This window comes from Amblyraja radiata, chromosome 29 (genome assembly GCF_010909765.2).
Source record: "Amblyraja radiata isolate CabotCenter1 chromosome 29, sAmbRad1.1.pri, whole genome shotgun sequence".
In the NCBI taxonomy this organism is placed as follows: Eukaryota; Metazoa; Chordata; class Chondrichthyes; order Rajiformes; family Rajidae; genus Amblyraja; species Amblyraja radiata.
The window spans coordinates 29540579-29564840 of record NC_045984.1 but is presented as its reverse complement, the minus strand read 5'-3'; the positions used below and the strand labels follow the sequence as shown (position 1 = coordinate 29564840).

At 46.7% G+C, this 24262-nt stretch overlaps 1 protein-coding gene across 1 annotated transcript; it reads left to right on the top strand.

The window, feature by feature from the left end:
* The first annotated feature begins 313 nt into the window (after positions 1 to 313).
* lsm4 (LSM4 homolog, U6 small nuclear RNA and mRNA degradation associated) lies at positions 314 to 21985 on the top strand. Its single transcript, XM_033047095.1, has 5 exons — positions 314 to 408; positions 8282 to 8323; positions 13036 to 13134; positions 19281 to 19479; positions 21697 to 21985. Exons 1-5 carry the CDS (start codon positions 406 to 408, stop codon positions 21786 to 21788), a joined length of 435 nt encoding a protein of 144 aa, XP_032902986.1. The 5' UTR covers positions 314 to 405; the 3' UTR covers positions 21789 to 21985.
* Positions 21986 to 24262: the final 2277 nt, after the last annotated feature.

Genomic DNA, 24262 nt, shown 5'->3' with positions numbered 1-24262 from the left:
AAGGGTTAAAACTAGGTTTGATGTTTAATTGGCTTCGGTGAAAATTGTAAATTGTCCCTCGTGTGTACGAGGATCGCTGGTGGGCTGAAGGGCTGAAGGGCTGAAGGGCCTGTTTCCACGCTGCAGCACTGAACTAGGCCGCACTTCGCGACAGCTGCTCTTTCCCGCCACTGCGACGTCCGCCAATACAATCTACGGCTCCTCCCCGCCGACCGACCAAACATGCTGCCTTCGCTGATTGGCTTCCTGGCCTCAGCCAATCGGAGAATGGGCGGTGCTGCGAGCGCCTTCTATGATTGGCGCAGCCGGCCGTCGCTCAGGGGAGGAGGCGGGCGGACTGATTCAGCAAGTTTGGTTGCAGCCGGTCCGGGGATTTCACGGAGAAAGAAGAAAAGCGGCGGAAAAATGGTGAGAAAAGTCGGCGAGAGCGAAAGTAGAAGGATGGATGGATGGAGGAGGGGAGAGAGAAAGAGGAGAGACAGAGAGACAGGAATGAGTGGATGCGGGTGGGACAGGCGATGGGCTGAAGGAGGAGACGAGACGAGAGGAGGATGACGCCGTCTGGTTGTGAAGGAAAGGCCGCTGGTACTTGTGGGGACAAACACAAAGTGCTGGAGTAACTCAGCGGGACAGGCTGCATCTCTGGAGATTCCTTCTCTTCAGAGATGCTGACTGTCCCATCTTCAGACTTGTTGGGTGTTTCTGATCCATGAGTACAGGCGTAACACATTGTGCTTAGTACAACCCAACAATACAGTTAATTAAATATGGTCTAATCAGGGCAGGGGTGTGGGAACCAATGCTAGGGGACAGAGGGACACAAAAGGAGGACAGAAGATGAGTGAATTTATAATGGGAAACAAATAAATGGCAGAACAGTTAAACAAGTAGTTTGTGCAATTTTGGTTCCCTGATTTGAGGAAGGACATTATTGCTTTTGAGGGAGTGCAGTGTAGGTTCACCAGGTTAACTATCGTGATGCTGGGACTGACATATGATGAAATAATGGGTCGACTGGGCTTGTATTCACTGGAATTTGGAAGGATGAGAGGGAATCTTATAGAAACATATACAATTCTTAAAGGATTGGACATGCTAGATGCAAGAAAATGTACCCGATGTTGGGGGGGTTCCAGAACCAGGGGTTGCAGTTTAAGAATAAGGCATAGGCCTTTTAGGACTGAGATGGGGAAAAACGTCTTCACCCAGAGAGTTGTGAATCTGGAATTCTCAGCCGCAGAAGGCAGTTGAGGCCAATTCACTGGATGTTTTCAAGAGAGAGTTAGATTTAGCTCTTAGGGTGAAAGGAATTAAGGGATATGGGGGGGAGGGGAAGCAGGAATGGGGGTACTGATTTTAGATGATCAGCCATGATCATATTGAATGGCGGAGCTGGCTCGAAGGGCCAAATGGTCTACCCCTGCACCTAATAATTTTTTTTCTATGTCGAGCTGCGCTGATAAAATGGGGGCAAAGGGGATGGGGAAAGGGGTGCATACAAACACTGCATGTAACCCTTTCACACTCCCTCTCATCACCTGGTTGAGCCTCTGTTGCCAGGACAATCCTCTCATCCCAGGAAGGAATGTAGAAAATAAGAGCAAGAGTCCTTTGAGCATGTTCTGCCCTTCAATATTATTATGGCTGATCATTTATCTCAGTACCATCAACGACACATTTTTGGTTATGCTTTATTAAACAATTTTAGTACCAAATCTACCAGAACTTGTTCCTGGGAATGCATCCCCAGACTGTAAAGGCATCCTCTGCCAATGGTGGCACTGTTTCATGACAGAGGAACTTATATTGTGAAAATAAGCAGGATACAGCTGTAAGGATGAGATTGTCATGTTTTAGAGAGTGATTAGAAGTTTCAATAAGTTCTGGCTTGCAGGCAAAATATTTTCCATTTGTTTGGAATGTGTACATTTTGTCTGAAATGACAGTGTTTCCAAAGCTGGCGCTCCTAAATGTTCCATGAATGATGCTTGCAGATTATTTCTAAATTGCTGCGTCATTGTATTACATTAGTTTGGAGCAATTTGCAACAATTTACTCGGATATAAAATCTCAAGAATCTCAACTCTGCAGATTAGGTTGAGAAGTAATATTTTGGGAAAAAACATGAAGTTGTCTAAACTGCCTTAATTCAAATAAAGATAATTATGCGCAGACTTTATTAGTGCAACTCCTGCAGCTATAAAGACGTGGTGGCTTGTAGGCTAATAGGCTTCTGCAAGTTGTCCCTAGTGTGTAGGATGGATAGACAATAGGTGCAGGAGTAGGCCATTCGGCCCTTCAAGCCAGCACCTCCATTCAATGTGATCATGGCTGATCATCCCCAATCAGTACCCCGTTCCTGCCTTCTCCCCATATCCCCTGACTCCGCTATTTTTAAGAGCCCTATCTAGCTCTCTCTTGAAAGTATCCAGAGAACCTGCCTCCACTGCCCTCTGAGGCAGAGAATTCCACAGACTCACCACTCGAGTGTTTCCTCGTCTCCGTTCTAAATGGCTTACCCCTTATTCTTAAACTGTGGCCCCTGGATAGAACTAGTGTGCGCGGTGATTGTTGGTTGTCGTGGATTTGGTGGGCCGAAGAGTGCCTGTTTTGACACGCTCTAAACTAAACTACTAATTAAAAATGGAGAAAACTTGTAAAGAGGACAATGTATATGATCAAAGCTTACGACATAAACTCAAATCAAATTGAGCACATTCAACCATTCAGTTATCATGTACTAGCTTTACCTCTGTAGTTCTTTTACCTGTCCAACACAAATCTTTTACTCGTCTCAGTATTTTACATTGATCCCACCCCATTGAGCTTCAGCAACTCTTTGGGGCAGAGAGCCCCAAATTTCCACTGACCATTGTGTGAAGGAGTGCTTCCTGATGCGCGCTGGTTCTAAAATAACCTGTTCCGGATATATTTGTCTAGGGGTAAATAGGATTCACTACATTATGCTTGGGCTGATCTAGTTGTCTCATGATGAAACGGGCCAGGTTTGTAATTCTTGAAATTAAGCAGAGTGATCCAGAGGAAAGAAGTGATTCTTGAGGGGTTTAAAAAGATTGATACTCAAAGCAAGGAACCAAGGAATTGGCCATTTGGGATTTAGTTGTAGAATTTCTTCACTTATTGTTGTCTCTGAGACCAATTAAAGTGAGGGATATGGTTAATGAGTGAAGACAATTGAGTACTGATTGATTGTTCTGTCATGATCTCATGCAAGCTTGTCCAGTCAAAGGACTGGACAAGCTAGATGCAGGAAAAATGTTCCCAATGTTGGGCGAGTCCAGAACCAGGGGCCAAAGTCTTAGAATAAAGGGGAGGCCATTTAAGACTGAGGTGAGAAAAAACTTTTTCACCCAGAGGGTTGTGAATTTGTGGAATTCCCTGCCACAGAGGGCAGTGGAGGCCAAATCACTGGATGGATTTAAGAGAGAGTTAGATAGGGGCTAGTGGAATCAAGGGATATGGGGAGAAGGCAGGTATGGGTTATTAATTGGGGACGATCAGCCATGATCACAATGAATGGCGGTGCTGGCTCGAAGGGCCGAATGGCCTCCTCCAGCACCTATTTTCTATGTTTCAATGGTGCACTGGTTCCCAGGTGCTGAATGGACGATTTCAGAACCTGTTTCCTTACATTTTGCTTCTGCAACACTAGGTGCCCCCACACGCCACCAGAATGAATCATAGAATGACCGAGCAGGAGACAATTTGAGTCGATGTGCCTGTGGGAGTGATTGCTCTTTGAAAAATATTTCTGGTTGAACTCCATCATAAAATTTTATAATCTCACAATTTTAATAAGATCAGCTTTAATTTTCTATATTTAAAAAAATCTCAAATGATCTGTGAAGCCTGTCCTCATAATTGACTGAAACACAAGGAAATGCAGATGCTGGTTTATAAAACAAGACACAAAATGCTGGAGTAACTCAGCGGGTCAGGCAGCATCCCTGGAGAAAAGGATGTTGCCTTTTGCTCAGAATTGCTACTAGCCGTTTCCATTCGACATGACCTCTCCATCCATTCACACCACATGCTGCTAATTCGAAAGGACATGGAGAGAGTCATACGGTGTATAAACAGGCCCTTCGGCCCAACTTGCCCACACCAACCAACATGTCCTATCTATACTAGTCCCACTTGCCTGTGTTTGACCCCTATCCCTCTAAAATGGTCCTACCCGTGTACCTGTCTGTAATTGCTTCATTCATAATTGACTTATTTGACCCTCACAATGATTATTGACAGATCTGTGTCCTCCATGACCTGTGATATGGTCACAAATGAGTATACTAACTCCAGATAATTTTTAACCAGGCTTATATAAATTCGAGTGCAACATCAGACCTTTTCCACCAGATTTGAAGAGATATTGGAGGTATAGGGTGCGAATGCACGAGTCCGATTAAAGCTGGCGGTTGATGTAATGAAGGGAGAAATCATATTGAAGTCTGTGCAATGCTGAGGTTTCTGGTCTTATGTATACTGTTATGTGATGCGAGAATGAAGATGGCGGCGCGTCCAGACCCAGCGGCTTTGCGCTCCCAAGCCCGAGTTAACTCGGAGCAGCCCGGTACCGAACGCGGCTGGAAAAACAAGGTAATTAAAAACCCCAGAACTCCTAGAACCCATAGGAACCCTAGTAACCCCGGAAACCCCAGGAACCATAAGAAGAAACTCACCTACATGACGAGGGAATCCAAGACCCGCATCGCAATCCCGACGGGTCGCACATGGAGCCGCTCGGAACTACTCAGCATCGGACGTGGCTGCGAGAAACTGGCATGTGAGTACTACAGTACCCTTACCAAAATCCCGTCGGAGCTGGGCAGAAAAGCCCCTTGGATCACCACTCCGGAGGGCAGGAGACGGAGCAAGCGCCGGGAACGGAAGCAGAAACGTGGAAGGCGAGCGGGGGTGCAGCACAGGCTACGGAAGGCTCCACAAAGACCATCGCTCCCAAGCGTCTTTCTCGCGAATGTCCGGTCACTCACCAACAAGCTGGATGAGGTAAGGCTGGATCAACACCCAGCGATCCCTGGAAGACTGCTGTGTGCTAATCCTCACAGAGACCTGGCTCAGCGCGCTGTTTCCCGATGGGGCTGTGGACCTGACCAACTGCATCGTGCTGATAGAACAAAGGACTCCGGTAAGAGCAAGGGTGGCGGGCTCTGCATCTACATCAACAATGACTGGTGCACCAACCACACTGCAGTAGAGAGCTACTGTTCCCCAGACCTGGAATACCTACTGCTTAAATGTAGACCGTTTTACCTGCCTCGGGAGTTTACTGTGGTTATCATCATGGCCATATACATCCCACCACAGGCTAATGCTAACCTAGCACTAGCACAGCTGCACTCGGCCATCAGTAAGCAGCAGGATGCTCACCCCGACGGTGCCTTCATTGTTGCAGGGGACTTTAACCAGGTCGACCTACGTGCCACACTCCGCAAATTCCACCAGCATGTGCAGTGCCCTACCAGGGGCTCAAACACGTTGGATAAAGTGTACACCAACATCAAGGACGCATACAGAGCTCTCCCCCGCCCATCCCTGGGACAATCCGATCACCTCTCACTGTTTCTATTGCCTGCATACAGACCGCTCATCCGCAAGACCAAACCTGCAATAGGGACGGTCAAAATATGGCCCGAGGACGCCACCCTACAACTCCAGGACTGCTTTGATCGCACCGACTGGGACCTGTTTGCACAACAGGCTACCAGTGGTACAGAGATAGACTTGGAGGAGTACACATCCACTGTGCTCTCCTACATCAACTGCTGTGTGGAGACTGTCACAGTGGACAAGCAAATAAAGATGTTCCCAAACCGGAAACCCTGGATGAACAAGGAGGTTCAGGATCTGCTAAGGGCACGCAACAACGCCTTTAAATCCAGGGACACTTCTGCTTACAGTGCGGCCAGGTCGAACCTGAACAGAGGCATAAAAAAGGCCAAAGTCATCCACATGCAAAGGGTAGAAGACCACTTCAATACCGCGGACACCAGAAGCATGTGGCAGGGGGTCAGGGACATCACTGACTACAAGAACAGCCCCGCCTGCCCCCCCGCCTGCCCCACGGTTATATCACACTGGCCAACGAACTAAACACCTTCTTTGCCCGGTTCGAAACTGGCAACACCACCAGGTGTGGAATAACCCCGGCCATAGCGGAGGGACAGGCCTTAACACTGAGCACTCAGGAGGGACAGTGCGCTCTGCGTAGGATCAATCCACGCTAGGCTGCAGGCCCGGATGGAGTCCAGGAAAGGGTATTAAAGGACTGTGCTGGACAGCTGGCGGAGGTATTCACGAGCATCTTCAATCTGTCTCTTTCTCTAGCAACGGTCCCCAAGTGCCTGAAAACAGCCACCATAGTGCCGGTGCCGAAAAAGTCCAAAATCACCAACCTCAACGACTACCGGCCGGTTGCCCTAACTCCAATCCCAATGAAGTGCTTCGAAAGGCTGGTCCTCTCCCATATTAAATCCAGCATCCCTGCCTTACTGGACTCCCATCAATTTGCATACAGGGCAAATAGATCGACAGAGGATGCCATCTTTCTGGCCCTTCACACTGTCCTGACTCACCTGGACAGACAGGGCACGTATGTGAGGATCCTCTTCATTGACTATAGCTCTGCATTCAATACGGTCATCCCCACCAAGCTCACCACCAAACTCCACCAGCTAGGCCTCAGCTCACCGATATGCGATTGGATCCTGAACTTTCTCACGGAGCGACCGCAGGCAGTGAGACTGGGCCCGCACCTGTCCCCCACTATCACCCTGAGCACCGGCACACCACAGGGGTGTGTACTAAGCCCCATGCTCTACTCCCTCTTCACTCACGACTGTGTCCCTGCATTCGACACCAACACCATCGTGAAGTTTGCAGACGACACAACAGTGATTGGGCTGATCACCAACGGTGATGAAACAAACTACAGAGCGGAGGTGCAGAACCTGGCGGACTGGTGCGCCAATAACAACTTGGCACTAAACACCTCCAAGACCAAGGAGCTGATTATTGACTTCAGGAAGTCCCATACTGGAGAACACGCCCCAATCTCCATTTACGGGGAAAGTGTGGAGAGAGTGTCCAGCTTTAAGTTTCTGGGCACTCACATTTCAGAAGACCTCACATGGTCCACAAACACTGCTGCGCTGGTCAAGAAGGCACAGCAACGACTGTTCTTCCTGAGGACATTAAAAAAGACTGGTCTGCCCCAACAGCTGCTGACAACGTCCTACCGCTGCACCACAGAGAGCATACTAACGTATGGCATCTCTGTGTGGTATCTCAGCTGCACGGAGACGGAGAGGAGAGCTCTTCAGCGCGTCGTCAACAGAGCGCAGCGGATCATCGGGATAGAGCTACCAGCCTCAGAGGGCATCTACCACACGCGGTGCCTCAGGAAGGCCCTCAGCATCCATAAGGACTCATCACACCCCTGTCACGGTCTGTTTCAACTACTTCCCTCCGGCAGACGTTACAAGGCCTTCTACGCCCGAACCTCCAGACTCAGGAACAGTTTTATCCCAAGAGCTATAGCGGCTCTGAACCGGCCCAAATGAGTGACCCCCCACCCACCCACTTTGGACAGTCTCCCTCAGATGGTCACGTCAATCAATTCAGCTCGCTTATTTATGTATTGTATTTATTTACCTTTCTTGTACATCAGTGGAGCTGCACACTAAATCTCGTTGCACTGACGTGCAATGACAATAAAATATATTATTATTATTATTATTATTATATATGGTCATTAGTGGCTGGAAGAGCTCACATTACACCTCTCTTCGCCACCTTCTCTGCTGTGCTGCTTCCTGCGAACCAAACTACGCAGAAATAAATCCTCCCTTGCATTTAGTTACTCTTTAATTATTTTGACATGCTGCTGGATTTTAGTTTTAGAGATTCAGCATGGAATTCGGCCCTTCAACCCATCGAGTACAGGCCGACCACTAGTCGCCTATTCGTACTAGTTCTATCTCGGCTCTCTTTATCTACTTCCTATGCACTAGGAGCAAATTAAACTACAAACCTGCACATTTTTGGGATGTGCGTGGAACCCCATGCGGTCACAGAACATGCAAACTCCGCATTGACAACACGCGAGGCCAGGATCGAACATGAGTCTGTCGTTGTGAGGGAACGGGGAGTGTTTTAGTGGGAGGTGTATCTTAATTTTAAACTCCAATATCATGCAAAGCCGATTCTTCTCGGGTTTCATTTAATTATTTTTGTGTTTCAGCTGCCCCTCTCGTTACTGAAGACAGCACAGAATCATCCCATGGTGAGTCTGGTTGAATGCTGTATCATGTGCTGATCATTTTGGAGAGCGATAACTCCACTTCACCTACTTGTACCTTGTCCCATTGATTGCTTGTTTGTCTGAGCTTCTGAACATCGAATGGTATAATTTTTTTCCCCTAAATAAACTCCTAAGAATTCACCTTCCACTTTTCAGTCTGGTACAAATGTTGTAGAAATGCCGGTTGTTTAAAGAAAATAATACAAACCACTTTTCTAATGGCATGCAGGGTTTGTCCCCAAGTATTTGCACCTATATTCAAATTTGAATTAAAAGTGACAGCATGGACACGGGTCCTTTGGCCCACCAAATTGACACTTACTATCAACCACCCATTCGCACTGGTTCTATGTTTTTGCATCCCCTCCCTACACACTAGGGACAATTTTAAAGAGGCCACGAGGCCTGTTATCCATGAGATTAGACTTTGATTTCTGGAAGATCCCAACAGATTGATAATCTGGTGTTTATAAGGGTTACCAGCTGAGTCACTTGTGGTGTGTGGACTGGAGCTGGCTTCACCAAATGCATGGTGGTGGAACTGGGAAGTACAGTGCCCTCCATAATGTTTGGGACAAAGACCCATCATTTATTGATTTGCCTCTGTATGCCACAATTTGAGATTTGTAATTAAAATAAATCACATGTGTTTAAAGTGCACATTGTCAAATTTTATTAAAGGGGATTGTTATACATTTTGTTTTCACCGTGTAGAAATGACAGCAGTGTTTTTACATAGTCCCCCCCATTTCAGGGCACCATAATGTTTGGAACACATGGCTTCACAGGTGTTTGTAATTGCTCAGGCTTGTTTAATTGCCTCCTTCATGCAGGTATCAAAGAGCTCTCAGCACCTAGTCTTTCCATCACCTTTGGAAACTATTATTGCTGGTTATCAACATGAGGACCAAAGTTGTGCCAATGAAAGTCAAATAAGTCATTATGAGACTAAGAAACAAGAATAAATTTGTTAGAGACATCAGCCAAACCTTAGGTTTACCAAAATCAACTGTTTGGAACATCATTAAGAAAAAAGAGAGCACTGGTGAGCTTATTAATCGCAAAGGGACTGGCAGGCCAAGGAAGACCTCCACAGCTGACGACAGAAGAATTCTCTCTATAATAAAGAAAAACTTCCAAACACCTGCCCCACAGAGCAGAAACACTCTTCAGGAGTCAGGTGTGGATTTGTCAATGACCACCGTCCACAGAAGACTTCATGAACAGAAATACAGAGGCTACACTGCAAGATGCAAACTACTGGTTAGCTGCAAAAATAGGATGGCCAGGTTACAGTTTGCCAAGAAGTACTTAAAAGAACAACCACAGTTCTGGAAAAAGGTCTAGTGGACAGATGAGACGAAGATTAACTTGTATCAGAGTGATGGCAAGAGCAAAGTATGGAGGAGAGAAGGAACTGCCCAAGATCCAAAGCATACCACCTTATCTGTGAAACATGGCCTGGGCATGTATGGCTGCTGAAGGTACTGGCTCATTATCTTCATTGATGATACAACTGCTGATGGTGGTAGCATAATGAATTCTGACGTGCATAGACACATCTTATCTGTTCAAGTTCAAACAAATGCCTCCAAACTCATTGGCCAGTGGTTAATTCTACAGCAAGACAATGATCCCAAACATACTGCTAAAGCAACAAAGGAGCTTTTCAAAGCTAAAAAATGATCAATTCTTGAGTGGCCAAGTCAATCACCCGATCTGAATCCAATTGAGCATGCCTTTTACAGTATATGCTGAAGAGAAAGCTGAAGGGGACTAGCCCCCAAAACAAGCATAAGCTAAAGGTCGGTGGGGGCGCTGTGAGCCCCGGCTGCCCTGCCAGCCTGTTAGTCATTTTCTACACATTTAAATTTTTTTTTAGTATGTCCCAATGTGTGTTTTTAATGTTTCTCGGTGTGTCTTGTGTGGGGGGTGGTGTGGGGGGTTCAGGACTTGCCTTGTCTGCACATCTGGCCTCCCGCAGCGGGGACTGCGGAGGGTTGTGGTCCCGACCACGGGGGGAAATGGAGGAGGACTGACTAAACTTTGTGCCTTCCACTACAGTGATGAATGCTATTGTGTATTGCTAATTTATATTGTGTATTGTGTGTTCTTTTTTTATTGTACCGCTGCTGGCAAGTTCATTTCACTGCACTTTATTGTGCACGTGACGAATAAATCTGACTATTGACTATTGAGATGGCTGCAATACAGGCCTGGCAGCGAATCACCAGAGAAGACACCCAGCAACTGGTGATGTCCATGAATCGCAGACTTCAAGCAGTCATTGCATTCAAAGAATAGGCAACAAAATACTAAACATGACTACTTTCATTTACATGACATTGCTGTGACCCAAACAATATGGTGCCTGAAATGGGGGGGGACAATGTATAAACACTGCTGTAATTTCCACATGGTGAAACCAAAATGTATAAAAATGGCCTTAATTAAATTCTGACAATGTGAACTTTAACCACATGTGATTTTTTTTCTATTACAAATCTCAAATTGTGGAGTACAGAGGCAAATAAATGAATGATGGGTCTTTGTCCTAAACATTATGGAGGGCACTGTGTATTGAACTGCTTTGTTTAGATGGCAGTCTGTGCTGTTCAAACAAGTTGGAATTTGCAGGAAATTTAACCCATACACTGAAGTGCTTAATTCCAGCCTCCAATCCTGTTTCTTTGTGAATTGGGCTCCTTCAATGCACTCAGACAACTGTCTCTGGGTGTTCCACTTTACTACAGCATGTCTCGAAAATCCCCACCCTTGGTGTTCTGTGGTGGAGTTTGATGTTGCTGAGCCTGTCTGGAGAGTTTGTGTTTATAAATGTTTGTTTGTGGAACAGTCGCAGTCAGGCCGCCTGCCTACGTTGAGTCAATACATAGTTTCATGAGTTAGCATTGCTCAGTTTAGTTTAGAGATACTGCGAGGAAACGGGCCCACCGAGTCCACACAGACCAGCGATCCCCGCGCACGAACACTATCCTACGCACACTAGGGACAATTTACCTGCAAATCTGTACGCCTTTGGCATGTGGGAGGAAACCGAAGATCTCGGAGAAAACGCATGCAGTCACAGGGAGAAGGTACAAACTCCATACAGACCCGGGTTCCAACCTGAGTCTCCGGCGCTGCAAGCGCTGTAAGGCAGCAACTTTTCCTCTACGCCGCCATGCCCACCCCTTCTGCTCAGAATTGCTGCAAGCAGTTTCCATTCCAGGTGGCCTTTTTATCCATTCACACCACATGCTGATAATCAGAAAGGAAATGGAGGGAGTCATAGTGTGGAAACGGGCCCCTCGGCCCAACTTGCCCACACCGACCAACATGTCCCATCTATACTAGTCCCACTTGCCTGGGTTTGGCACCATCCCTCTAAACCGGTCCTACCCGTGATCCTGTCTAATTGATTCTTAAACCTGCCTCAACTACCTCCATCGGCAGCTCCTTCCATGCACCCACCAGCCTTTGTGTGAAAAAGTTACCCCTCGGATTCCTATAAAATCTTTCTCACTTCACCTTGAACCTATGCCCTGTGAGAGAGATGAAGGAAAAGCAGAGGGGGGGGGGGGGGGGGGGTTGTGGAATCTTCTGGAACCTTTGAGAACATCAGCAATTCATTCCCTCACTGATTTTACTTATCACCCAACTCTCAGCCATTCCTATGTTCTGGGTCCTGTGCAGGTCAGCCCCACCCTGTTTGTGATGAGAAACACATGTGGAACTCCAGGAAAGGATTCTTGCGTCTGTATCACTTTTCAGAATCTCAGGGCTTCCCAATAGTCTGTGCAGCCAATGAAAATGTTCTCAGATCATATTTACTGTGTGAAAAGTGGCAGCTAGTTTTGTTTTGATACCAGTTTCCCACGCTCAGCTGCTGCTGACGATGTGCTTTTAGAGCCTTGCCATGCTCTGAGAATTACTGGATGCTGAAGGTGCTTTAATTTGAATGCTTTGTTCATGGCGCAAGATTTTGGAGTGGAGCCCTCCATCCCACTCTTGACCACAATCTTTTATGGTCTCAGTTGAACGACTGTACGTTATCCCTGTGGCCGCGTGGGTTTCCTCTGGGTGCTCTCGTTTCCTCCCACACTCCAAAGCCGTGTAAGTTTGTAAGTAAATTGGCTTCTGTAAATTGTCCCTAGTTTTATTTTAGAGATAGTGTGGACACAGGCCCTTTGGCCCACCGAGTCCCAGTCGACCAACGATCATCCACACACTAGTTCTATCCTACACACGGGATAATTTACACAAGCCAATTAACCTACAAGCCTACATGTCTTTGGTGATTGGGATGAAACCGGTGCTTCTCTGTTAAACCGGAGAAGCCCATGCAGTTACAGAGCGAGCGTGCAAACTCTGCACAGACAACACCCATTGTCAGGATTGGAACCGGGTCTCTGACGTTGTAAGGCAGCAACTGTACTGCTGCGCCACTGTGCTGTCAGCCCTACACACACACACAACATGGCCATTATAACATCTTGGCATCAGGAAAAGAGGCTGACTTTGACAGGAGCTGGCTCCAGGGTGAGGTTCACCAAAGAAGGTCAAATTAAAGACCGTACATCAATTGGAATGGGCTGCTGAGGTCCATCCAAGGGGCGATACCAGGATATGATGTAAAGTAACGGTGCTTGAGAAATTGTGTGCCACTGAGTAAAATGTGTGTTTGTGTTTAACAGCTTGTGGAGTTGAAGAACGGAGAGACATACAATGGTCACCTGGTCAGCTGTGACAACTGGATGAACATCAACCTGCGGGAGGTGATTTGCACATCCAGGGTAAGTTGCACATCATTCAGTGTATCTGTTTATTTAATCTGAAAGAGAGTCTGAAGAAGGGTCTCGACCCAAAACATCGCCAATTCCTTCTCTCCAGAGATGCTGCCTTACCCGCTGAGTTACTCCAGCATTTTGTGTCTACTTTCCGTTTATTGAATCTGTTCATTTAAAATGAAGACGTCAGCACAGAGCAAGGTTTCAGGGGTAGTTGACAGAAGGGGGGTGGGGATGGTGACACAGTGGGCAGTAGAAACCTAAATCAAGAAATTGTGGGGGGGGGTGGGGGGTTGTCAATTGAGAAATGATGCATTTTTGTGGGGTAAATATCTTGAAGGGTATGGAATTAAAATGAGCACCAACCATTACATGATCAAATTATGGAACAGGCTTAAATATGGTGAAAGGCCCCTTCCTGTTTGTTGCTAACAAGATTGTGTAAGAAAATAATCTTTCAGAAGCAGTTTGGCAAAGCCCACGACTCACAAATGACTGTAGTAGATCACTGAGATGTTGTGAGCACACTTGGTTTTTTCTGGCAAATGACTTGACAATGTGATCTGTCTGTGTAAATGACACCACACGACATTGCTAGTTCCTTATTGGATTGGTGTGGGAATGAATGCAAGCGATATCCTGCCACTGACGCACCAGGCAATGGGAAATGCGAACCACTCCAGGCACTGATCAGTTCCCCTTTCACTTGCTTGCCTTGATGGCTGCAAAAGGTATAAAGGAGGCTCTGTTGATTGTGAATGGGAAAGAGGAAATGTGCAGTGGATGGGAACTGGGTGGCTACTCCACCAAAGCATCTTGGACTGATTATTTAAAAATAAGGGTGCTTTTGCATGAAGTATCACATTGATGACTGGAGTGCACGGCTTAATGTGATTAAATCTAGAATTTTATAAATGCCTTTTCAGCCTTTTGCATCTTGATCAGGTACTCTCTCAGAATATACAGTTGAGAAGTATTCAATTCAATGCTTGTGCCCCGCCACTTGATCCATTAGAATGCGACAAATGGACTACATTGAGAGCAAAATTGCAAGGAAAAGAAGTGTAATAAAAAATGAATTGCAGATGCTAGTTTATACCAAAGACAGACATAAATTGTTTTAGTTTTTTAGTTTTAGAGGTACAGCGCGGAAATGGGCCCATCAGCCCACCGGGTCCGCGCTGACCAGCGATCCCCACACATTAACACTATCCTATACCCACTAGGGACAATTTTTACATTTACCAAGCCAATTAACCTACATACATACCTGAACGTCTTTGGACAATAGGTGCAGGAGTAGGCTATTCGGCCCTTCGAGCCAGCACCGCCATTCAATGTGATCATGGCTGATCATCCACAATCAGTACCCCGTTCCTGTCTTCTCCCCATATCCCCTGACTCCGCTATCTTTAAGAGCTCAATCTAGCTCGCTCTTGAAAGTATCCAGAGAACCGGCCTCCACCGCCCTCTGAGGCAGAGAATTCCACACTCACAACTCTCTGTGTGAAAAGGTGTTTCCTCATCTCTGTTCTCAATGGCTTAACCCTTATTCTTAAACTGTGGGAGGAAGCCGAAGATCTCGGAGAAAACCCACGCAGGTCACGGGGAGAACGTAAAACTCCGTACAGGCGGCACCCGTAGTTTGGATCGAACCCGGGTCTCCGGCGCTGCATTCGCTGTAAGGCAGCAACTCTTATCGCGGTGCTGCCGTGCTGGAGTAACTCAGTGGGTAAGGCGGCATCTCTGGGGAAAAAAATAGATAGGTCACCATTGGTTTGATTTTGGTCAGGACCTTTCTTCAGACTGACAAGTAATGACTTTCCTTTTCCTTTCAATCTTGCTCTCAATGCATCCTGCTCTTATTTTCATAAGATCATGGGATAGGAGCAGAATTAGGCCATTTGGCCCATCAAATCTACTCTTCCATTCAATCATGGCTGCTATGTCTCTCCCTCCTCACCCCATTCTCCTGCCTTCTCCCTATGACCGCTGACACCCGTACTAATCAAGAATCTATCTCTGCCTTAAAAATATCCACCGACGGCCTACGCAGCATTCTGTGGCAAAGAATTCCACAGATTCACCACCCTCTGACTAGAGAAATTCCTCATCTTCCAAAAAGAATGTCCTTTAATTCTGCGGCTATGACTTCCAGTCCTAGACACTGCCACTAGTAGAAACATCCTCTCTAAATCCACTCTATCCATAACCTTCACTATTCTGTACGTTTCAATTAGGTCCCCCCGCATTCTTCTAAAGTCCAGCAAGCACAGGCCCAGTGCCGTGAAACGCTCATCATATGTTAACCTCATTCCTGGGATCGTTCTCGTAAACCTCTGGATCCTCTCCAGAGCCAGCACACCTTCGTCAGATACGGTGCCCAAAATTGCTCACAATATTCCAAACGCGGCCTGACCAGCGCCTTATTGAGCCTCAGCATTACATCCCTGTTTTTGTATACAAGCCCTCTTAAAATAAATGCTAGCATTGCGTTTGTTTTCTTTACTACTGATTCGACTTGCTGATTAAATTTTTGGGAATCCTGCACCAGCACTCTCAAATCCTCCGATTTCTGGATTCTCTCCCCATTTCGATAATAGTCTACGCTTTTATTCCTACTACCAAAATGCATGACTCCACACTTTACTCCACTATATTCCATTTGCCACTTCTCTGCCCACTCTCCCAAACTATCCGTCTCTTTCAAGTTTTTCCTCCCCTATTTCAGTTGGCCTGCAGAAGGGTCACAACCCAAAACATCATCAGTGTATTCCCTCCATAGATGCTGCCTGACCGGCTGAGGTCCTCCAGCACTTAGTTTTTGCTCACGGTTCCAGCATCTGCAGTCTCTCTTCCTAAGTCGTAGGAGCAGAATTAGGCCATTTGGCCCAACAAGTCTACTCCGCCATTTAATCATGGCTGATCTATCTTTCCCTCTCCACCTTATCCCCCTGCCTTCTCCCCATAACCCCAGACATGCTTGCTAATCAAGAATCTGTCATTCTGTGCCTTATAAATTACCAACGATGGCCTCCACAATGAATTCCACAGATTCACTACCCTCTGACTAAAGAAATTCCTCCTCCTCTCCATTCCAAAGGAACATCCTTTTATTATCTCTCATTAGTCTTTTGACTATGTATTAATTAAAAACTATATTTCTACTTTGTTTTTAACTTTAATTTCTGCCAATTACCCAAATAGTGAGTTTTAATCTTGAGGCGGGGATATTTCACCTGCACATCACAATGGATTTATTAGTGACTATCCTCTATATATGATCCCTTATTTTGGATTCCTCACCAAGTGGAAATATATTCTCTGTCAATGTGCCAAGGCTTCCACCTCTTGGCTGCCTGGTGAGGGGCCTGCGTTGTCTCCAGTTCTGTGCCCTTCTGTCTTCAAATCTGGAAACTGCCGTTACAGTCTGGTATGAAAGTGAGACTTTCAGTAATAGGTGTGTTTTCCGTGAGGTCTGTTCCTGGAACTCTGCTCGCGCTGCTTTAGGGTGTAGCTTTATTTACCTCCTGTGCAAAACCTTTGCTTCATTTTACACGATCGTAGTATAGGAGCCGACTCTTGAGACCCAGTTGGCCACTTGTGCCTGCTGGTCACTTCTAGCTCCATTCCTGATTGTTTCTCTTTCTTTACTCGGAGAAATATGTAGCACAGAAAGAGCCCTGTACACTCTTACCCCAGATCTATCCGTTTAAAGCATTTCTCCAATTCCATTTTGAAAAGTCTTATTGAACATGCTCACGGACAGTGTATTCCAGATTGCAGTTCCCCGCAAATGAAAGTTTCCCCTCTTCAATTTCTTTGCCTTCGACCTTCAATGTTTATCATTTTATTGCCTGTAAAATATCTCAGCTTTGGAGGAGGTGATGATCGAAACAATCTAATCGCTTGGCAAATAGCAGATATCTTGCTTGCCTGCAAAATAATGCAAGATCTGTAATATCAGGTTTAAGATTGGATTGTTACCTAGAAATCCATCAGCAGCACAGTGCGTGACAACAACCCCCCCCCCCCCACCACCTTGCTTCAATGGTCACATGCAACTTCCTCAGTGCAGGAAGCACAGTCGCATTTTGTGTGGAACACTGGCCATAACGCAGACGGAACCTGTTTTGTCTCGGGTGGCACAGTGGCGTAGCGGAAGAGTTGCTGCCTTACAGCAACAGGTTTGACCCTGACTATGGATGCTGTCTGTATGGAGTTTGTACGTTCTCCCTGCGCTTGGGTTTTCACCGGGTGCTCCGGATTCCTCCCACATTCCAAGGACATTCAGGTTTGTAGGTTAATTGGCTTCTGTAAATCGCCCCAAGTGCATCAGAAAGAACTAGTGTACAGATGGTCGCTGGTTGGTGCCGAAGGGTCTATTTCCATGCTGTATCTCTAAACTAAAACTAACCTAAACCTCCTTCCTCTGGTAATTTAGCACTTGGGGCTAAGGGAATCAAGGGATATGGGGGAAAAACCGGAACGGGGTACTGATTTTGGATGATCAGCCATGATCATATTGAATGGCAGTGCTGCCTCGAAGGGCCGAAGGGCCTCCTGCACATATTTTCTATATTTTTATGGTTTTTATGTAATCCATCCCCCTGATTCAAAATCTCACGACCACTTGCCACTAATACAGGGCCGACGGCCCTATTTAATAGGGTACATTAATATTCTATGTTGTATTGCGACGTGTGGAACGACTGCCCGTGGATGGAGTTGGCACATGAGCACTCTCCTCCTAGTATTTGGCTACTTTATTGAACAAGAGTTATTTTAATGAGTCTTGTTGAGATGTTGTTACCTCTTGGTGTCAGACAGATTTCCTTGTGGTACCAGTGATCTTTCTGCTGACATGGCATCAGGATGCTGCATTAGACAGGGACCACACTTCGTGGACTCGCAACCTTTTGCAACACCCTGAGATTATGAAAGGTAGCAAGTAAACCCCAAGCCATAGTATCTTTGGATTTAAAAAAAAGTTCCTTTCCCACATTCTGTCACTGTACAACACTGGGCTACAGTACTGCTGGGGGCAGGTCTAACACTATATAAGACCACAATTTCCTCCTTTTTTCACCATTTCATTTCATCAGGCATCAGAGCTGGCAGAGCTGCTGCATTGCAGCGCCAGAGTGCCCTCGGCTGATGTCCACGTGGAGTTTGCTCATTCTCCGTGACCGCGTGGGTTTCCGCCGGGTGTTCTGGTTTCCTCCCAAAGACGTGCTGGATTGTAGGATAAATTGGCTTCTGTAACATTTGTCCCCAGTGTGCAGGGAGTGGATGTGAACGTGGGATAGCATAGAAAAAGTGTGAATGGCTGATTGATAGTCAGCATGGACTCAAGGGACTATTTCCATTCTGTATCTTGCAATCAAACAATGAATCAAAAATTCCATACTCGGAGATGTCTCTTCACTGGGTAACACAGCGATTTGGCACTTTTAAGGACAGGGCAGCTTTTCTGCAAATAATATCTGGATGTGTGAATAAAAATTTGATAGCTACACTATGTACAATGTACAGAGTATAATGTTTACATACTTGTTGTGCTGCCACAAGTAAGAATTTTATTGTTCCGAATTTGGACATAAAACACTCTTGTAAAATACTTGGGTGTTATGTGCGATTTCCAACAGCACAAGTACACAACACTGCAATAACTGTTATTGTGGTGCGGCCCCTTTTCCTGTTAACGGCATGGTGGCGCAGCAGTACAGTTGCTGCCTTACGGTGCCAAAGACCTGGGTTCGATCCTGCCTACGGCTACTTGTCTGCACGGAGTTTGTGCTTTCTCCCCGTGACTCGAGTGTGTTTTCTCTGGTATCTTTGGTTTCCTCACACACTCGGGTCGTATAGGTTTGTAGGTTAATTGGCTTGTAAAATTGTAAATTGCCCCTAGTGTGTGTATAGGATAGTGTAAGAGTGTGGGGATCGCTGTTTGGCGCGGACTTGGTGGGCCGAAGGGCCTGTTTCTGCACTGTGTCTCTTAACTAAACTGAAGTTGATTACGTTTCGGGGTTTGGAGTGAAATCCTAACCTATAACGATAGACCACGTTCCTCCATCCCCCTGATGGAAGAGGTTGCTATTCCTGAATCTCCTCCCCGCAGCTCTGATTTCTGTTTGCCCTCCTTTCTACAGGATGGAGACAAGTTCTGGAAGATGCCGGAATGCTACATCCGTGGTAGTACCATCAAGTATCTCCGGATCCCCGATGAAATTATCGACATGGTGAAGGAGGAGGTGCTGTCGAAGGGCAGAGGTCGCGGTGGCCTCCAGCAGCAGAAGCAGCAGCAGCAGCAGCAGAAAGGTCGCGGTGCCAGTGGTGGGGCTGGACGAGGTATGGCTTCATCCTGATGCACGACTCCATTTGCAGCATCCCTTCCCCAGCCCCCTCCTTACTGCCCGAGCTCAAGGATGTGTGATTAGACTAAGAACAGTTTTACAGCGCAATAAACAATAGACAATAGGTGCAGGAGTAGGCCATTTGGCCCTTTGAGCCAGCACCGCCATTCAATGTGATCATGGCTGATCATCCCCAATCAGTACCCCATTCCTGCCTTCTCTCCATATCCCCTGACTCCGCTATTTTTAAGAGCCCTATCTAGTTCTCTCTTGAAAGCATCCAGAGAACCTGCCTCCACCGCCCTCTGAGGCAGAGAATTCCACACTCACCACTCTCTGTGAGAAAAAGTGTTTCCTCGTCTCCGTTCTAAATGGCTTACTCCTTATTCTTAAGTTGTGGCCCCTGGTTCTGGATTCCCCCAACATCGGGAACATGTTTCCTGCCTCTTGCGTGTCCAAACCCTTAACAATCTTATATGCGCTTCACCACTTGCAGGCTCGGGTCATCTAAGGTGAAAGACCATGCTCCATTTGTAACTGGAAATGGGGAACATGAATAGGATCCTCACCCTGGGCTCAGTGACGAGGAGTGAATGGAAGTAAGCCTCCCTTACCGCTTTGTCACCATGAGTTAGGCTTCACCACTCAAAATACTCTCTTATCTCTGATATTCATTCCTTCTTGAGTTCCAGGAGCAGAATTAGGCCCTTTTGCTCATCAAGTCTACTCCGCCTTTCAATCATGGCTGATTTATCTTTCCCTCTCAACCACATTCTCCTGCCTTCGCCCCATAACCCCTGACACCCATGCTAATCAAGAATCTGTCAATCTTCGCCTTAAAAATACCCATTGAAGTCCTCCATGGCCGTTTGTGGCAATTAATTCCACAGATTCACCACCCTCGGACTAAAGAAATTCCTCCTCATCTCCTTTCTAAAGGCACCTCTTTCTATTCTGAGGCTATGGCCTCTCTGGTCCTAGACTCTTAAGACTCGTGAGAACATCCTCTCACGTCCACTCCATCAAGACCTTAAAGGGAAATGATTACAGTGCTCCAGATCACTTTCTCAGAGCTCTCTGGTTTTGAAAAGCTTCAGGATATACAGTCTCGGGGTGTATCAAGGCCCCTTGTAGCCCATGCCATCAATACTGGAATATAGCAAATAGTGTAGGCAATGTGCTTGTAGCACCCCCTAAAGTGACAGTAGACAGTACAGACTCTTTTCAGCAATGAAGATAAAGGATTACCCCCAACACAGCCCGTGTAAATGCTCATTCCCTGAAATTGCACCATGACAGAGGTTTGATACCATTGCGAGTTGAGGCCTCGGTTTAATATAAAAACAGGAAATTGTGAAACAAATCACTGAAAAGGGAAACATGTTTTTTATGTTTCTCCCCCATAAAAGCCGTCTGACCTAAGTATTTCCCACATATCCTGTTTTTGTTTCTGATTTCCAACATTGACATTTTTTTTTAATGCTTTTCATTTCAGTTTAATATTTCTTTTGATGTGGCATTATTCCCCCCAGCTGAAGTGTCAGCCTGGGTAACTACTCATTTCCTGGATTGGAGATCTTCTGATCCTTATAATTCTGTGACCATAAACTTGACCTTGGTGGGAGCCATACCTCATTGTGAGGAGAGGCAAGGGGGGGGGGGGGGGGGGGGTTGGGGGGGGGGGGGTTGGGGGGGGGGAGGGGAAACGTGCATCAGACCAGTGTTCAGAAGAACCATGCATCCCATTTGGTGACAGAAGTTGGTGGGTCCCAGCCAGCATTTCACCGTGCAGTAGTTTGTAGCGTGATCTGCACTCCCCAAAGCTGTCCTCGTGCTGGATGTTGTGACGAAGAAAAGGTGGCGCAGTGGTAGAGTTGCTGCCTTCCAGTGCATACCCCGGGTTCGATCCCGACTGTGGTTGCTGCCTGTGCAGAGTTTGTACATTCTTCCCGTGACACCGCGTGGGTTTTCTCCGAGTTCTTCGGTTTCCTCCCACACTCCAAAGACGTACAGGTTTGCAGCTTAATTGGCTTGGTGTATTTTCCCCAGCGTGTGCCGGGTAGTGTTAGTGCGCTGGGATCACTGGTCGGTGCAAACTCAGTGGGCCAAGGGGCCTGTTTCCGCGCTGTACCTCGCAACTAAACTAAAAAGGTGGAAGGTTTAGGTGTGGCGTTTTGGCCGGGTGTAACCCAGTGCTGTTCGCTGTCAACAGGAGTGTTCGGTGGCCGTGGACGAGGAGTGGGCGGAGTTGGCCGAGGGCAAGAGAAGAAACCAGGAAAACTACCCGGAATGAAGAAGCAGTGAGAAGAACAGCAAATGTGTGTGTGTGCGTGTGCGCTCGTATGTCCATGCTGTATGTTTTGTTTGTGTGCGTGCGTACCATCCAATGGATTTTGATGGTGTTTGCTTTCTGTACAGATTACCTGAATGAGTGACAAATCCGCGACTGGAGATCGGTTACCTAGGTTTTGTAAATTATAAATAAATGATGTTTGAGGGAATCTAAAGAGCATATTTATTTACTGGCAATTTGAACGTGATACCAGCTTGTTTTTGAACTTGAGCGAGTGTTAAGTAGTTGCCTGTGGCGGAGAGATGGAGCTCGGTGCGCTGTGTCTGGGCTGTGCGGCCGGTTGCTTTGAGGCTCTGAAACTCCCACCTCCAGTGGCTGCGTGTGGAGAGAGCTCGGCGTGCTGTGGTGCCTGGGTGGCCTGTTGGGAGTGCTAATCCTACAGCAAGGCTGTCAATTGTTGCTGTGTTATTACAGCCTCTCCCATGGATCAAGCTGCACCTCGGCCCACTGTCACCATACACCCTCTGTTTATTCAGGGAATTTTAGACGGGCGCAGCTGCCAGGCCATGATTCATCTGGGTGTGTTGTTGTATTTATCCTCCAGTGCTCCAAGATATGTTAGCGTTGGGTTGGTATTTTGCTTCAGACTAAAAGCAGGAGCGCGAGTTGAAGACCCACCCCCACCCCCTCCCTTAACTGAATGCAGTGTGCCACTCAACCTCGAGTAACCTCTACATTCCCTCTCTCTCCGCCCACCCCCCCCCCACCCCCAACCAAGTCGCACCAGCTTCTCGTTCTCACCCAGCAAACAGCTAACAATGGCCTCTTTTTTTTCTCATCCTTACTTTTTTTGCATATCTTTCATTCATTGTTCTATATCTCTCTGCGACAACGTCTATATCTTTTGTTTTCCTTTCCTGTGACTCTCAGTCCAAAGAAGGGTCTCGACCCGAAACGTCACCCATTCCTTCTCTCCAGAGATGCTCCCTGTCCCACTGAGTTACATAGAAACATAGAAATTAGGTGCAGCAGGAGGCCATTCAGCCCTTCGAGCCAGCACCGCCATTCATTGTGATCATGGCTGATCGTCCCCTATCAATAACCCGTGCCTGCCTTTTCCCCATATCCCTTGATTCCACTAGCCTCTAGAGCTCTATCTAACTCTCTCTTAAATCCATCCAGTGACTTGGCCTCCACTGCCCTCTCTGGCAGGGAATTCCATAAATTCACAACTCTCTGGGTGAAAAAAAGTTTTTTCTCACCTCAGTCGTAAATGACCTCCACTTTATTCTATGACTGTGGCCCCTGGTTCTGGACTCGCCCAACATTGGGAACATTTTTCCTGCATCTAGCTTGTCCAGTCCTTTTATAATTTTATGTGTTTCTATAAGATACCCCCTCATCCTTCTAAACTCAAGTGAATAAAAGCCTAAGTTACTCTAGCATTTTGTCTATTGTCAGTCACAGTGATGTGACACCTGCCCATTGCTTGTGTGCACAGCTGCCTCCCATCACGCTCACCAAGTCTACTGTGGCTTCTTCATGTATATAAAGTCTCTGCTCCGTCACGGGTTGAGATGCCATTAACCAGCCTTTTGATCTTTGCCCCAAAAATAAGCGCCTGAGGAGTTGGTGACACAGGTGGGGGTGAATGTGATATCTAGTGCTGGGGTTCGAGGTGGGAGGTTAGGCTTAGAATTTGTTTGTGGGCCAAGTCAAGCTTATTTCCTCACATCCCCCCCCCCCCCCCACCTCCTTCTGAAATGCTGAACACCCACCCCTTCCCCTGCTGTCGCTCTCACTCACCCACTTATCTCGAGATAATTCAATCACAAGGCACTGTGATTAATGCAGGCGCCCAACAGCTGCCTTGTGTGCTGCAATAATGTTTGATTTATTGAAGCCTGCTCTTACCTTGTATTCGGCAGCGAGCTGAGAGGTAAACCCTTGAAATAAATCGGTGAAATCTTGTGCCTCTGAGTTAGTTTTCGAGGGATGAAGAGTTGCCTCGTCCATTTTGGACAAAAAATGCTGGAGAAAAGCAGCGGGTGCGGCAGCATCTATGGAGCGAAGGAAATAGGCCCGAAACGTTGCCTATTTCCTTCGCTCCATAGATGCTGCTGCACCCGCTGAGTTTCTCCAGCTTTTTTTGTCTACCTTCGATTTTCCAGCATCTGCAGTTCCTTCTTACAAAACTTACAAAATTCTTGGGTTGGACAGGCTAGATGCAGGAAGATTATTCCCGATGTTGGGGAAGTCCAGAACTAGGGGTCACAGTTTAAGGAGAAGAGGGAAGTCTTTTAGGACCGAGATGAGAAAATCATTTTTTACACAGAGAGTGGTGGATCTGTGGAATTCTCTGCCACAGAAGGTAGTTGAGGCCAGTTCATTGGCTATATTTAAGAGGGAGTTAGATGTGGCCCTTGTGGCTAAAGGGATCAGGGGGTATGGAGAGAAGGCAGGGATGGGATACTGAGTAGGATGA